General features: G+C 31.7%; 1 protein-coding gene across 1 annotated transcript; it reads left to right on the top strand.

Moving 5' to 3' along the window:
* The first annotated feature begins 3,654 nt into the window (after positions 1-3,654).
* Positions 3,655-15,930, top strand: LOC139491401 (baculoviral IAP repeat-containing protein 7-B-like). Its single transcript, XM_071279074.1, has 5 exons — positions 3,655-3,723; positions 8,104-8,707; positions 9,264-9,436; positions 12,420-12,438; positions 14,861-15,930. Exons 2-5 carry the CDS (start codon positions 8,182-8,184, stop codon positions 15,085-15,087), a joined length of 945 nt encoding a protein of 314 aa, XP_071135175.1. The 5' UTR covers positions 3,655-3,723; positions 8,104-8,181; the 3' UTR covers positions 15,088-15,930.
* The last annotated feature ends 1,527 nt before the right edge of the window (positions 15,931-17,457 follow it).

Genomic DNA, 17,457 nt, shown 5'->3' with positions numbered 1-17,457 from the left:
ACCTAATTAAAAATCAAAAATCAACGACGAAGACGATAAGTTTCAAATTGCTCTTCACAATAACTTGAAACGACAAAACTTTCAATATAAATATAAAAGTATCATACATAAACATTAAAAATTAAACTAAAGAAGTATTCAACCATAGAAGAAAATTAAACTCCTTACCATTAATTTGAGTTGATAACAAAGTCTTAAAGTGTTGTCGATGAAGATACCATTAGGAAACAAAGAATATTAAATTAAAAAAAATATAAAAGGAACCGGAGTTGGTCCATAGAACTAGAGAATTTGATGAAAATATATAAATTGGATGCTTAACTGTATGACATCAAAATGAGATGATGTTTTATTGAATAATAAACGAAACTTAAAACTGTTATCAAACAGAAAATTCCAAAATTTATCAACCCTTTTTTTGAAAAATTACATTCATCAAATAAAGTTTAGAACGATTTCCCATATGAAAAAAAACGAGCAAATTTTGGAGCAATCTGATTACATTTATTATCAAAAGATGCTAAACAAGACATAACTAGTTTCAAAAAGTTCTTTTAAGTGTTCCATCAGTTCAAAGGATCAGGCCTCGTACAAGTGTGTTCATCTCGAGTGTTGGTGGTATTGGGTTAGATTTACCGGCCCATTCGAACCAACGACTTGAAAATTAGTATTTCTTGCATCTAGGTAATTTTTGAATGAAATCAAAATAATATTTTAATTGCAACAACACTTATTTAGTTCCCCCACTGATATTTTGAACGATTTGAAGAGTGAAAATGTCTATTAAGGGGGCTTGCGGGTATAAATCATTTTTTTAAATAAAGGATTTCGCTATTTTTTCTATAAATAAACTTTATTCTATATAAAATAAAATGAAAATATGGGGTCACCGTTCATTTAAGCTCACAATCTACCTTCAAAAGAAGGATGCATTTTTGTAAAGGTACGTTTTTTCTGTTAAACTATACTAGTCATCAAAAGAAACGATACACGACTTTTTTTCAATTTAAAGATGAAGTTTTTCGTTTATTGGACCAATATTGAAGGTAGAAGTATTTAATGGCCATTGAAATATAAATCCGTTTACAAAATTTGTTCTTTTGCTTTCATGACGTCATTTGGCTAAAAATAAAATTACAAAATTAAAGTTAAACGACTATTTTAAAAACAGAAGTTCCAACTTATGATGTCAACTTCTCATTTAAAGATAAAGACAATGTTTGCCATTCTTTTAAAAAAAATCGTACAGTTTCTTTATTTATTTGTAAAGCAAAGTTCGGCCCCACAACATGCACAATTAATCGTTAAAATAGCCGTGCAGACTAACAGAGCCGGCGTTTAATGTATATTTTGTATTATAAATACATATATGAAATACAAATACATTCCAAATGAGGTACACAGAAAGAATAAATGTCTGAAACAAGTTTACTCTTTAAACATGTTTAACCCCACCGCAATTTTGCGCCTGTCCCAAGTCAGGAGCCTCTGGCCTTTGTTAGTCTTGTATGATTTTTAATTTTAGTTTCTTGTGTATAATTCGGAGTTAAGTATGACGTCCATTATCACTGTACTAGTATACATATTTTTTAAGGGGCCAGCTGAAGGACGCCTACTGGTACGGGAGTTTCTCGCTACATTGAAGACCCATTGGTGGCCTTCGGCTGTTGTCTACTCTATGGTCAGGCTGTTGTCTCTTTGACACATTCCCCATTTCCTTTCTAAATTTTATCTGAATCGATAATAGCCCATATCTCTATCTATGTATGTATGTATAAATATCTGTCTTTAACGTAACCTCGCAGCCCAGGAAAAACCATCAAAACTTTACTAAAGAAAATTGATATGGAAACATGTGTTCGGAGCAAGTGCAAGGCACGCCTCCGGACATTGATGCCAAAATCCATCACAAGAAAAAAAACCAAAATAATATATTATATCATATTATGAAATATTGAAGTTTAGTGCTAAACGTCTGCGGCTCGAATGATTTTCAAACACAAGAAAATTAAAAACCCGCTTTCACTTCATTAACATGAGGATACTTATTGACACAATCCAAATGATTGATCCACGTAACAACGTGTACAACTTCACATAAAAAAAATGGCAAAAACAAACCGTTCATAAAAAACATTCCTTTTAGACAACATCTTCCCGTTATACTCCGAAACGCGGGAAAATACATTTATCAATTGATTTACCATTGACAGTATGTGTAAAGTGAAATTTAAATAAAAAACGTTAACAATCTTAAAACTAATCCGAAAGGTTCCAAATTTACAGTGTGTTGTTTTCATATCTAAAACATTGATTTGAGACGAAAACATTTTTTTTTCTTTTTTTGCATTTTTTGAGATTTCTTTTAACACTTTTTTTACCAAGATTAAAAAAAATAAATATTTCAACCCATGAGTTACAATATGAACAATACTTGATTAGCATATTGAATATTTTTAAACAAATTTGAAAATTAATTTTGTACTTAGAAAATTCTGTGTCGATTTTGAGTCCAACTTTCCGAAAAAAAGTATTTGCACCCTATGATCGTTTACCCGGAATTTAGTTACTTGCCTACATGTTTTGATTTTCATTATCATATGTGCATACATTGCAAATGAAAGCTTTTTAAAAAAGTGTATCTCATTTTGTTTTAGTTTAATACTTTTTGATAAATTTTATTCGTGTATTTTTTCTTTTGTTGATTAGTGTATATAAATAGGAGAAAAAGGTAATTACAGAAATCGATTAAAGTTTAGAATAGTTTTGTTCAAGTACAGCTTATTTGAAAAAAATAATAAAAAATGTAGGTCACCGATGAGTTAAAACAGATATTTCAATTTCTATGCTAAAAAATAGCATTTTTTTCACTAAAGGGAGATTTTTTCAATGATATTAACAGTTAAACAGTCATCTTGGGCCAAAATGAATTGATTTTTTGGTTGATTTTTGTACCATATCATAAAGTATCAACTAATAGTGTAAAAAATAAAATTTATAATGAAAAAAAATGTTTAAATTTTGCTGAATTTTTATACCCTCGAGCTTCCTTAAGGAACACAATTTGATTAAATAGCAGCTACATTATGTAGAATTAGTATCACCATGATCACACAACTTTAGTTGTCAGCAAAACATAGAATATACTGAACATAAGAAGAATTCAACCTGACTTCACATTATATCCAATGTTGATGCTACACAGTGTTGAGTTAACAATGGTTAATGTTGATATCTTATTCTACTTAAAATATGTTCTTATAGAATATTTAGGTTACGATGCATGTTTTTTGTTTTTGGTATTTGAAAATATTTGAATCAAATCCAGTCTAATTTATAAACAACAGACCTTTTCAATCATATATTCAATCACGTAATCAAACAAAATATATGTTGCACCAATATTATATATATATTAAAAAAGACTTTCCTGTGTTTCAAATATCTCTTGTAACATGTGTAATATAGCGAGATCCATATGTAATTTATAATCAATAGCACATATATCACTATCTATATCAAAATCATACATCACTACTTAAACAAAGTTTAAACACGGAATTTGTAATACCGGTAAATGAAAATTTACAGGTTACACATGACAACGATATGATTTAAATGAAAATTCCCATTGCTAAAAATAGATTTCTATATATGTAATCGAACTATGAAGATAACGCAGCCATTTTGGTTTAAGGAATAATTATTTATTTCAAATAACAAGTAAGTGAAGATAGTCGATATTGTTTTCATCCAGACCCTACTTGTAAGATCATACTTATTTCAGTGTCGGTAATTCAGTATCAAATATCCTTCGTAAACAGTCCTTCAACGTGACGTTATTGTCAGTAATGATGTGCGTATTAATAAATCCGCCTCATTAGATAAACTTCCTTGTAACATTCTTTAAAACAAATTTTCTTATAAAAATCAGGTATTTCTTTTAATCAAAGAGATAAATACTAAACATTTAAACGAATTTACACTAGTGTGCCAAAACCTATAAAATTAAGTATATTCTCAAATAATACTTACTAATTTAATGTGTCACTCAAATGTATGAAATAGAAAAAAATGTATCAAAAGGAAGAATCATTAAATTAAATCAAATGTTATAAAACATTAAAGTATTCCTTAGCCATAAATTATGCCTGTTGAAAGTAAAAGTTACCTTGGTAGCAGAAATTGTTGCAATATTATTTAAAAAAAAGTTTGACCTTTTCTCATTCTCATTGAGGGTTGTATACCTAAAAATAAACTACAGTTCAAGTTCAGTATTTGTATATACATTTTTTGCCGTGTTTGGAAATTTTAAAATTGTTCCAGCGTTCGCTTAAATTGTATAAATTTCAAGATTTTGATAGAGTCTTAATTTGAATTGACATGATTCATTTGCCATCGTGCTATTTCCGAGGAAGGATATCTGTTATCCGAAATATCTAACATATTGTTCGTTTTATTGTTTTTTTTGGTGATGTTGTACCCTTTTAGACTTGTTATATATTATATTTTGTAGTGTACTGAATCATAATTATATGATCCATCGCCCCATAAGATTTATGGTTGACTATTTATTCAGTCATTTAATATATATACATAATACATATATTTAAATAATATATCGCTTCTTACCTGTGATGTCATAGTATAACAGGGCTAAATACAAACTAAAATCGATTCGTAAAGTTGTATTTAGCTCAATTCATTGATTAAAAAAAAATCAAATCACTAAAATGACTTTACATTATGGCATATTGTAAGCATTATGACATGCACAATAAAGCTTTAACGATATACATGATGAGGACCAAACGATTATTAAAGTTCCTAAACAATAGGTTCAAAACATGAGAATTTATCAAGATTCATATTTTAACTTAAATTATATTTTTTAATTTTATTTCGTTTATTAAGGTTTTATCACTTCATATAACTCTTTATATTTGAACTACATTTTTTATTGAAAAGAAATCTGTCGCTATATTTTAAATTTTAGATTTTTTTCCCCCCTTCAATGCATCTTTTGGGATTTTATAACTGAGATGAATCTTTCTGAGATGAATTAAAAGTAAAACATTTGTTTCACCTATTTTCCTTTTCCTAAACGTACCTTTGACATCAAATTACCTTATAAAATCATAGTTTGTATATTTTATGTAGGAATAGAAGTATTTTTTTTTAATTTTGGACCAACAGGAGTCATCACTTTAGCGGGTTTTTTTTCTTTCTAAAAATACATTTGTAGCCATCCCCAAATTGTATCCAAAGATATGTGTTATTTACTGCTAGTGAATACACACAGAAAAAGGCAAATTTAAACAAAGAAAGTAACTTAGTTTATAACACTGTCAAGATGTCTATTTCTAACCAGAAACTTAGTTGATATTTGTTTTTGTGTATGGCTTTCAATTGACGTGTCTGTCCTGTCAAAAGGATCGATATTATGTCAATAAAAGTGGGGAGAAAGATACCACAGGGACATTAAAACTCATAGATCGAAAGGGAATGGATACCACAGGGACATTAATACTCATAGATCGAAAGGGAATGGAATTGTAGTTTCGACAAATGGAATCGGATATCTTTTTAAGTTTCAGAAGCATTTCAGTCAAAACTCCAGCTCCAGTAATGATGAATGTTTCTCTTTCTAGAAAACATTACAATCAAGGTATTTTTATACCCGCTGGAGGCTCGTATAATTCGAGAAGGAAAGATACTAATAATGGAGATAATAAGGTAGTCCTAAGAAGTCTTCAAACCCTATGTTAATATCTAGCAGTTTTGAAAGAAGGGCGAAATATCCTAAAAATGAAATAGACAAACAGACAAAATGATAGTACACAAGAAACAACATAGAAAACTACAGACTGAGCAACACGAACCCCACCAAAAACTGGGGGTGATCTCAGGTGATTCGGAAAGGTAAGCAGTTCCTGCTCCACATGTGGTACCCGTCGTGCTGCTCTTGTTATAACAAACCCGGTAAATAGTTTAATTTGGAGGTCAACAGGAGGCATCAAGAGGGACAATCCCTCTTTCAAGGAAGCTGTCCTCTAGTAGCTTCCTTGAAAGAGGGAGTGTCCCTCTTGATGCCTCTTGATGACCTCCCAATTAAACTATTTGTCCCTCTTGATGCCTCTTGATGACCTCCCAATTAAACTTTTTACCAGGTTTGTAATAACAAGAGCAGCACGACAGGTACCTTAGTGTCAGACTGCTTCTCTCTCTTGGTTTTCTCATTTCTTTGAATAAGTTAGACCTGATTCCGTTTCATAACTTTATTTTCCTATGCGAACATTTCATTTCTAATCAGGGCATATATAGTTCTACCTCCTTAGATTCAGAATCTGTTAAAAAATCACTTGTTTCTTTCTAAACAAAAAACAAATTCTGATTGCCCATTTATACAACTGCTAGGTCTGTTGAATTTTCTAGTGGACGTTGTTTCTCTTGGTCTCCTCCACATTCGACCTCTTCAATTTTATCTACATCAACTTTGGCTCCCAGCTACGCCGCAGAAATAGGAATTTCAAGTTCCAATCATTCGTTAAGAATTTGATCCTCGTCTTGTTTGGTGGACTTTTCGGGCAAACGTTTTGAGTGGCCAACTTCTGTCCTCTCCAGTTCCAAATCAGACTCTGTACACATGTGCCTCTAACATCAGTTGAGGAGATTGTCTGAATGGCTCTCAGTCTCGATAGTATGGACTCCAGGCCTTGAAGTCATAAAACTTTCGAATCAGTTTTTTTGTACTAATTCTCCAAAAACAACCAATCAAAATGCTGAATTTCATGTTTCGAGCATGATTTTTGAGCTCCGAGCACTGGTTTAAGTTTCGTGACTTCAACCCCAGATATTTTAAAGGGACATACTAGAAATAAAGGCAGTTCTTCGTGCACTGTCTCAATATCAATACTTACTGTACAACAAATATCTGTTAAAGCATAGATAACAAAAAAACCGGGTTTCCACATCTTCTTCTGTCTTGTGCTCATATACTAGTTCTACTAGTCCGACACAAACTTCTGTTGGAGTGCAAGGACATGATTCGTCATCCAAATCCAAAGAAGCTATGGCTTCTCTCAGGAAATAGAGTCTAGGAGGGAAGTTTTTCTGAATGCGCAGTTAGACATATTTCCCAAATACATGAAACAGTTAGAGATTCCATTAACATCGTCTATGATGTCAATGCACAATCTTTAAAAGTAGACATGAAAATTTCCCTATCAATCCAGAATGATAAATGATTTTTACTATTATAGTTATCTACCCTTTTAATGGCTATGTTGAAAAAAAATTCTAAACTCACAAAGATCTAATGTTTTTTTAATGCCCTCTGACTTGTACAATACATCACTTATTTCTATTATGATACGAGCGCTGCAAGGTACATGTCATCAATGTAAACATTGGTAAGATTAAAAAAAGACTGAGAAAAAAATGATTTCATAATTTTTTTGAATTTTTATAAATTTCCTGTTTAAAAAACTTTGAATTTTTCGAAAAACTAAGGATTTTCTTATCCCAGGCATAGATTACCTTAGCCGTATGTGGCACAACGTTTAAATATTTTGATATGAGCGTCACTGATGAGTCTTATGTAGACGAAACGCGCGTCTGGCGTACTAAATTATAATCCTGGTACCTTTGATAACTATTTACACCACTGGGTCGATGCCACTGCTGGTGGACGTTTCGTCCCCGAGGGTATCACCAGCCCAGTAGTCAACATTTCGGTGTTGACATGAATATCAATAATGTGGTCATTTTAATAAATTTCCTGTTTACAAAACTTTGAATTTTTCAATAAACTAAGGATTTTCTTATCCCAGGCATAGATTACCTTTAGCCGTATTTGGCACAACGTTTTGGAATTTTGGATCCTCAATGCTCTTCAACTTTGTAATTATTTGGCTTTATAAATATTTTGACATGAGCGTCACTGATGAGTCTTATGTAGACGAAACGCGCGTCTGGCGTACTAAATTATAATCCTGGTACCTTTGATAACTATTATTACCATGTTTATCATTTTGATAATTTTTTTTTTCAGATTGTTTAAATTTAGTCCTGGTATCTATGATGAGTTTTTATTTTTAATAGGAAACAGAAGACGTCAGATAATGGTTAACCTAAATCATCTCAAAATAAAAATAGAACTTCGTGAGAGTACCGGATAAAATGTATTGTACCGAGGATATTTCTGATATTGAGACCGATTGTGGAATAGATGATAATACACAAAATTTACATCATTTGAGTATTACAAACGGACATAGCGAAACGGAAAGTTGTTTTGTAGTTCCGAATGAATATTTAAACCAGATTGCAGATCAAAGTTCCCAGCTTCTGTTGTCTGGTCGTATTATAGGTTTCGCTGGTACTTCAACTGTTACCAGCGAACCGTCGGCGGTAAACGGTAGGCATAGCTTCGTTCATCTTAACGGACATAGCAAAGCACTTGAAGAGCAAGCAAGAAGAGAAGAAGCAAAACAAACATTTCTTAAACAAGCAGCAATACAGCAAGAGATAAAACGAAAATACTTATACACCAAGAAAACCGAGACTGAATCAACTCAACGAGTTAGACCAGCAAAATTTAGAGCGTACGACAAATTAGAAATCAGAATAAAATCATTTGTTGGGTTTAAATCAGCATCTAAATGGACGGAATCATTCTTTGCAAATAGTGGATTTTTCTATAAAGGTAATTAATTAATTGTATGTATGTTTTTACTGTGAGCTACAAATAATAGCTCAGTTTTATAGAACTCCTTAATTCATTACACTTCTTATCGTGAAAGACATTTTGATCTAATCATAACCTTTTAGCAAGAAACTACATTGCTTTAAAAAAAATATTGTTATAAATTTGAATTTCAACGATAATTCTACTAGTTCATTCTAAATATGTGTCGTTATATCTTTGCAAGGAAACATATTTCACCAAAACGCTATATGCATACTGTTGTGAACGTGAGAGCAAGCATACCCTCCGAATTTGTATTTTTGTATGGCGAAACAGTAATATTGCAAAAGGTTATCTACACCAATTTAAAAAAAAAAGCTGTATCACAATTTAAATCTATTCAATCAATATCAATCTCAGACCAATGTTTACACTTTTTTCCTTGTCGACCCATTTTTCTGAACCTATCCATGTTTCTGAAGTGTTTTATAAGTATTTCCTGTCCGTTCATACCACATCTACTTTTATATGCAGTTTATTAACAGTTAAACCAAAAACTAGTGTTTATTTGCAGGCTTTTCAGACATCGTTGCATGTTTCTTTTGTGGACTAGTACATAAAAACTGGAAGAAAGACGACGACCCAATTATAATTCACTTCCAACTACAACCAGACTGTCATTTTATAATTGAGCTCAGAAATAAAGGAATAATATCATGTAAAAATCTTGTTGATGAGCCAGAAGATGTAAGTATATAGAAGCATTAATCAGAATAACCATTGTTATACATGTTATATTTACTAAAACAATAATTTTTCTGAGTAGATCTTTTTTTATTGCATTCAATTGATTTTCTTACGTCTATAGCTTTCGATAATTATTCTTTATCATTCATATCAATACAAGGACGAAAAAGACAGAAAAATTGAATCACTTTCACTAAAAGACAAGTTAAAGTAATACCGATGATAACTGTCTAAAATACCACAAATCCTGGCCTAATCCACCTGATGTAAACGAACTGTTTTCAAATAAAACAGACATTACTGATCAGCAGCCATCAACAACAGATTATGTTCTGACACAGAATTTGACACCCATGAAAATTACACAGCTAAGTAGTTATTCTGTGTCAAGGATAAACCAAATATGCTCAGTAGTCAATCCTGTTTTGTTTTTTGGTTAATATTGCACAAATGTAAATAAAACTGTGTTTGCCTCTGATTGATGGCTAGAAACGTATATTGCCGTCACCAAAACACACAACTGATGTCTTTCAAATGTTTTTGTTGAGGTACGATCAGGAACAAGTACAGTATAGGACGTAAAAAAGTTTTTTTAGCATCAATAAAATGTTTTCTTTAACAGAACTGATAATTACGACATATAACATTTTCTGATTTATCTGCTACCTGAATAATGAATTTTGATGTTACAAAACATAAATATTTTATCAAAGAAATGTGTTCCTTATAAGAAAAATCATTCAAATATACGGTTGCAGGTTCCAACAATGTCGTATTTTTATGGAGATATCATGCATGTGTATCGTGTTCTACTTTAAAAATTATCACATTAATCAAGATGCATATAGATCACAATTACTTATTCGTATTCAGCCTGTTTGAATATGTGTTAAATTTAATGACTTTTCTTTATGCCCGCGTCACACTGTCCCGATTTTTACGCCGATGGCAACACGATAATGGAAATTTTCAAAATCGGGACTGATCGTATCCAGATCGGGCTATTCGTAGTGCAATCTTTAACCATCTTTAACCATCGGCCACTTTTTCTAGCCTTCGGGGACAACTTCGGGAAGGGTTCTAAATTTTTTAACATGTTTAAAAATCCCCGAAGGTGCGTCCGATGTTGAGGGTTCGTATTGAGTTCGGTTCACCATCCTCACCATCGTAATGTCACCGGGAATGCATCTTTGCACATCGTATTGCATTCGTGTTTCCATCGTTTCCATCAGGCAGTTTTGACATTACGATGTCTACACGAATGAATCACGAAGATACCCGAAGGTCTTACGATTGCAACACGACTTCGTGAAGACCTCGTAATCCAGTCGTGTTGCCATCGAATAAAAGTACGAAGGCGACAAGATGGAACTACGACGGCAATAAATCCAGCTAAATGTAAGTTAATTTTCGCGCTAAAATACATTTAAAGTGCCATGCGCGATATGCACTGGTCAGTCTAATACGACAATTAAGAAAGACGTTCACAAAACATGGAGCTCATATCATATGATTCTATGAGAACAAGAAAGGCGACAGCGTTGTTTCTATTAATTCAAATGGAACAAGAAGAGCAGCTATTACAGGCTCAGGATTTACTTTTACAAGAAAAATATTATTTTTTGTCAATTTTTCATATCAAGTAACATAATGAAAATCATAAACGCGCCTCGTACACCAACACTGCAGGTACACGTATATAGGGAAACCAACTTTTTCTTCATTATTCTAATTTTTTAGGTATCGTCTGAGTTGTTGTCACACAAATGTTTACTCCATAACTATTTTGTTTTCTATATGTCATATTTTGCCGCATTTGTTGCTTTCCCCACATCCTTACTTTTGTCTATATTATTATGATATTCTCCTGGAAAGAGCTCTTTTTGAATAAAAGGGATCAACGAACCCATTACCTTACCTTTAAGATAGATCAGTAAACATGGGCATAATTATAGGTGATTATTCAGACTAGTACACACATTTTACAGTTCAAACAAGGCAATGCCGAGCGTGGCATCCCCTCGTATGTAACATATTGGGGACAAATATGGACACTATATTTGTATATGACACATGCAGAAAATGGTAAATTGAATATGCATATATACATAAACTATTTTTTTTAGAAATCAACCAAAACATTCAGTAACTGGAAATACCTTTAATGTGTCTTTAGAACCAGCAGGTAAAAAAATGAGCAACCAATTTCCTGTGTATTATGCTATTTCAAGGAGAAAAAACAAGTCCATCTGCATGACCTTGATCTTTGGCCTTGAACGTAAAAAATGTCAGATCATTACAAGGAGGAGCAGTATACCAAATGTGGTTAAAATCTTTTGAAGCATATTGGTTTTAGAGTGTCCACAAGGGTGATATTGCCTTGTATTAAAACTGCCACTGTGAACTTTAAAGTCAATAGCGCTTAAGATATTCTTAACGAGTAACACCATACAAAGTTTTGATCATTTTGGTTCTAAAGTGTCCATAACAATTTCATCTACACGCAACTTACACGTAGAAGCCGAGGGGATAATAAACTAAGTTTTATAAGAATTAGACAAAAAGATCGATTTCCCGCCATGCATGGCAGACTTGTACAGAAACGATATGTTGTCGAAATTCTGTTCGTATCTTTTAGACATCGTATGGCCATCGCACCATCATCGTAATCCATCGTTTAGCCTTTGTAATCCATCGTTTAGCCTTCGTGATCTATCGTGTAGGCTTCGGCTGAGATATGAAGCTTAAATACCCGTCTTCGGTTAACCTTCGTATGTCCATCTTTTGCTATCGTATATAATTTCGGCACCATCGTATAAACTTCGTTATTCATCGTACTTGCTTCGGTCACTTTTTGGTATTTTAACGAGATCGGGACCAACTTCGTACGAACTTACAATTTTCGCATTCGGGTGTCCATCGTATATGAAAATCGGGACAGTGTGACGCGGGCATATATGAATTTATTTTTTTTTCACTTCAGGATGATGTTGAAATGAGAGGTAATGTACAAAATGTATTAATATACAGTAACAGTAATGTTTATAAACTGATAAAAAAAAATAACAACATCAGAAACACATTTTTTGTCACCATTCGGTTCATTGAGATTCGGGTCCTTTGATATTATTTTTAAATGTCTAAATGGGCAAAATATGCAACAAGTTAAGCAGGATCTGCTGTCCATTCCGAGCACCTGATATAAGCCCCAGTTTTTGTTGGTATTCGTGTCGTACTTTTCTATGTTGTGTTTACTGTTCTGTTGTATGTCTTGTTTCCCCTTTTATAACCATGACGTTATTATTTACTGAGAAAACGTATTTCAGAGATACCAAAACAATTTCCCAGTTGGTCTTTCGGTTATTTTTGATGATGGGTTGATATCTCAATGATCAATATCTCCTTTATTCCTAACATCAATTAATGAAAAATTAAGAACGAACGAAAAACAAACGACAACCACTGAAATACAGGCCTATGTTAACAAACATATAAATTTTAGGGGCCATAAAGTCCAGAGGGACATAAAATAGCAAAATTCATCCCATGAGAACTCTGCCTGAAGGGGTAGGAACATTTAGTTTCTAAAAATAATAATATTATTTTTTCAGTGCCGAATTTAAGAAAATATATAAAACATGCCAGTACCAAAACACTGATTACAGCAGACAAAAGAGCTTGTGATAATATCGAGAACTAGCAATATACCATCGTAGATATTAACCCATTGCTAAGAAAAATATAACACTTATGTAGAATAAATAAATTTCGCGCGTCCGAACATATTGATGAAGAAGAAGATGTGTTATGACTGCCAATAAAACAGCTCTCAATCCAAATCACAATGTATAACACGTCTTAACAAAAGACGAGAGACGAGAAACACATTTGAACTACTACAACAAACGACAACAACTGAACCCCAGACCCCTCGCCAAGGACAGGCGCAGGCAAATATGTTAATCATTATCAAGGCATATAAGGCTCTTTCATCAATTTCATGTTCAGATGGGTTTTTTTTATTTTTTAAAATGGAACAAACATGAGGCGGTTTGAATACCTTCTTAAATTTAATGTTTGCCTTTTTACGTTTTAAATCCTTGAAGGAGACATATTTACAACCGACTCTTTTTTATTGTATAAGTATTATTCTTTCTGTTTATTGTCGGAATGCAAGATCAACACGTTTCTTAAAAAAGTGATATGTGTCGTCAAAATGAGTCTGAATAGACAGGTTACATTATACCTTTAACTATATTGAGATCTGTATATACACAAAATGTCATTACAAAAAGCTAAATAAGATTGATTATGAATAGTGATGGTTATAATTTCGATCAGGTTATCAACTGTTACACTATCAAACCTTCAAACTGTATTCTTATTTGTAAATATTTATACAATTTTATCATTGATAACTCAGATTTATTGATTGTTTTATATCTACGTGTCATTTCCTTAATACTATTCTTGATGGTTGTGGTATATAAACTTCGGCGACGCACGCAATTTGCAGTAAAATGTCGATGAAAAATGTCAACGTTGTAAGTAGGCCATATCAGTTTTGGATATTAAAAAGTTTCCATTAAAACAAATCCCTGAGTACTCTTTTACAAATACGAATATGAATAAATTTTATCAATATACCATATATTTACAGTAAAATCAACGTGTTCTTATCATTCTGAGACCGTGATTTTGAATTTAGGTTAATGATTTAATCATGAAAAACATATTTCGAAGATTTCAAGTAGGTCCAACTTCTTTGAATGTATATTTCCCAGTAGGGCCGTTTAAAAAAGGGTATTTTTTATATCAAATTACCAAATGTAATATATTCCAATTTGTACTCTAAGGTGGAATAATATAATGGTATATTTCAAAACACGTGATCAATTTATAAATGCTTCGAAAAAGCAATTTTGACCGATGTTGATTTTTTATGAAAATGGTATCTTTAGCAAAAAACTAAAATGGTGTGAAGAAGAGATATGTTTTTATTTTCGAATATAAATTAAGTCATGAAGGTTGAAATTGCAATATTGTCTTTATTAGCAATATTACTTCTGAAAATAAATAAAACATTTAAACTAGTTGATATATGACAAAGGGTGATAATTTGTGTAAAAATATAAAAAAATAAGTCTTTAATATTTGAACTGATGGATTATTAGTAGCTTTGAACACTTTTCAGATTTTTACCACATGATTGAGAAATAAAATCAAGTGGATTCAAGAACCGATTCTAATATGTTATTATTACTTATTTTTGTTTCTATTCATAAATTTATTCATATCCCCATTATGTTTTGAATTGAATTGAACTGATTTGATATTTTATAAGTTTGCGATTTTTGAATCCATATTTAATCTTGCAATAAAAACTAACTAATACTCAACCAAAAATGATTTTATACTTTACAGAAGTGACTGCAGAAACAAACAATCTATCAATAACACCCCAAGTATCAGCAAATTCTCGACTAGCGTGCAAAGTTTGTTTGACGTATACCTTGGAATTTACAATACAGCCATGCAACCATTTCGCTGTGTGTGGATCATGCTGCAGGAAGCTTATGAGTGACAATAAACAGTGTCCTATCTGTAGAGGGCCGATAGAAAAGGCTCTCAGGACCCTTATTCCAGAATAACTGTTCGACACATGTTCAATTTTTAATGAAAGAAGCACCTATCTTATTTTTTTTAACTTTTATAAATATTTTGTCGATAAGTTTTAAATTTATGTGAACGGCAGCTTTGTAATCCGTTGAAGTAAAAGTTACGTACCAAGCAGTCGTAGTAACTATTTTAAAATTGCTTGTTTAATTAAAGTAGAGACTTCACTACGAAAAATTTGAAATCAGTTTGAACACATGTGATTATATTTCACCAATAACCAATTTAATAACAAGGCTTTGAATAATAGTTATTTTTGTTGTCCATTTCAAATTAACTGTTCCTCTGGTTTTAAAACATTTTATTTATGTACATATTTACATATTAGTATACACTGTATTATATAGTTGTAAAAGACACAACAGATGTGGTTTTGTTGGATAATCAAATAATATAGCTTTTCGATTTTCGATTGTTTAGTTTTGCAGTAAAAGCATTTCTAGAGCTCCGTGAGAGCCGTATGATATAAACATATTAATTGATTGTTGGTGATTATTGCCACGTTAAGTCCATTCGGCTATATCATGGCGGCAAAAGGAAACTGAGTCAAACAGGTATCTTTAAAATATTTGGCAATGTGCATATTTAAAGGTAATACTTTTTCAAAGTTTACTTGTGAAATATGAGACTCAAGAGGTAAAAAACACATATAATTAAAAAAACTAACAGGCAAAACAATGATCTATAGAAAAAAATGAAAGACAGTCAATATGCAACAAAACAGACAGATAACTAAAGATGCTGTATATAATTTTTAATCAACGGATCACTGTATCATTTATGTTGTAAATGTAGTATATTCTGTGTACATTTTTTTTTTATAAAAATATTTAAAAAAAAAACAATTATTCTAAAACCTAAATTCTTCATAATATCTTATTAACTGCTCGTTTCATAGTTGGAAATTGTCAGCGCAATCTCATCTGAATTTTTTGTTCTGCATATTTCATTGATCAAACTACTGTTGTTTTAGATGATTTGTAAAATTAAAAAAAAGAATGAAACTGTAAGGCGTATCGTCAAGATGTTGGATTTGTTTTAAAATCACAATCCATAAAACGATTTTGTAGACAATGCATATTGTGTTGGGTCATATAATTTTTTTAACTTTCTGCGATATTTGTAAATTAAGAACAATGTGATTGATGACAATTACTGTTTCTACACGAATAAATAAAGATGTCATTAGGACGAAATATTTACCCAATATATAGAAAGACGCAAATCAATGCAATACTTTATATGATATTTCTACAATAAGATTTTTTAGGTGAAAAATAAAATCCCTTCATAATTAAATAGTGCTCCGAATATGTATGAATTTGGCCAACTCCATATGTCTTATACAATTTAATGTGTGTTGTCTATACCAACCCTCCTGTTATTGTTATCAAATATCAATGTGATCTGTATTTAAAAGCATATAATTTCTTTTTGTACTTTTACAAGGATTTTCGTAAGACCTCCGCTACTGATACTATTAAGATAAAGCTTCAATGGACAATCGTTTATTTTTGGAGAATCCATAAACAGTCCTTATTTCATGTATAAACGGTAATTTTTCAATAAATTTTCCAGAATATTTTATTGGTTTTTCATTTTCAATGTAAGAAGTAATATGCTATGAGGCAAACACGTTTCTGACTCAGTTCTAAGTGTGCTCTGCTAATTTCATCCTACGAACATTATTTACTCTTTGTTTAAACACTATCTCGAAGCCTAATTAATGACAAAATCGTGTTTTTGTTGAATAATTTGAATTGAATCGATTTTCATAATAAGGTATAAAATTTCCGAATCTTTTCGGTTATTTTAATCTTTGGTTGGGTTATAACTTTTACATCTGTGAGAAAAAACAATTTATGCAAATGTTTATACCTATTGAATAATTATTCAAATCATTCTTAAGTTTTGTGGATGACCATTATTCAATATCAGGTGTCACAGATATCAAGTATCTGTTTTGATTGTCGCATCACCGAATACGACTGATCACCGAATTTGTACCTGCATTAGCAAAATAACGGGGTCATATATGGAGTGGGAACTTGTCACCTTTCCTACGCACCTGAGTTAAATCTGGGTTATAGTAGGGTTCACATTGTACAATTCGCAGTTTTCTACGTAACGTCTTCTTTTTTTGCCGTGACGTTGTCAGTTTTTTTTCCAAATTATGAATGGTCGATGTCCCCTAAGGTATCGTCTTTCTTTTGTGTACGTTCATATTAAATTTTGCCGCTTCTTAAAGCGAATGCACATCTTTGTGAAGAAAATGGGAATTTATTCAGTATATCTGGTACACAAATATATCTAATAGTTGGACTATAAGAAAAGAAAACAATTAT

The sequence above is a fragment of the Mytilus edulis genome, chromosome 10, assembly GCF_963676685.1.
Source record: "Mytilus edulis chromosome 10, xbMytEdul2.2, whole genome shotgun sequence".
Classification (NCBI taxonomy): domain Eukaryota; kingdom Metazoa; phylum Mollusca; class Bivalvia; order Mytilida; family Mytilidae; genus Mytilus; species Mytilus edulis.
Note: the sequence above shows the minus strand (reverse complement) of the source record. Positions and strands in the feature narration are given on the sequence as shown.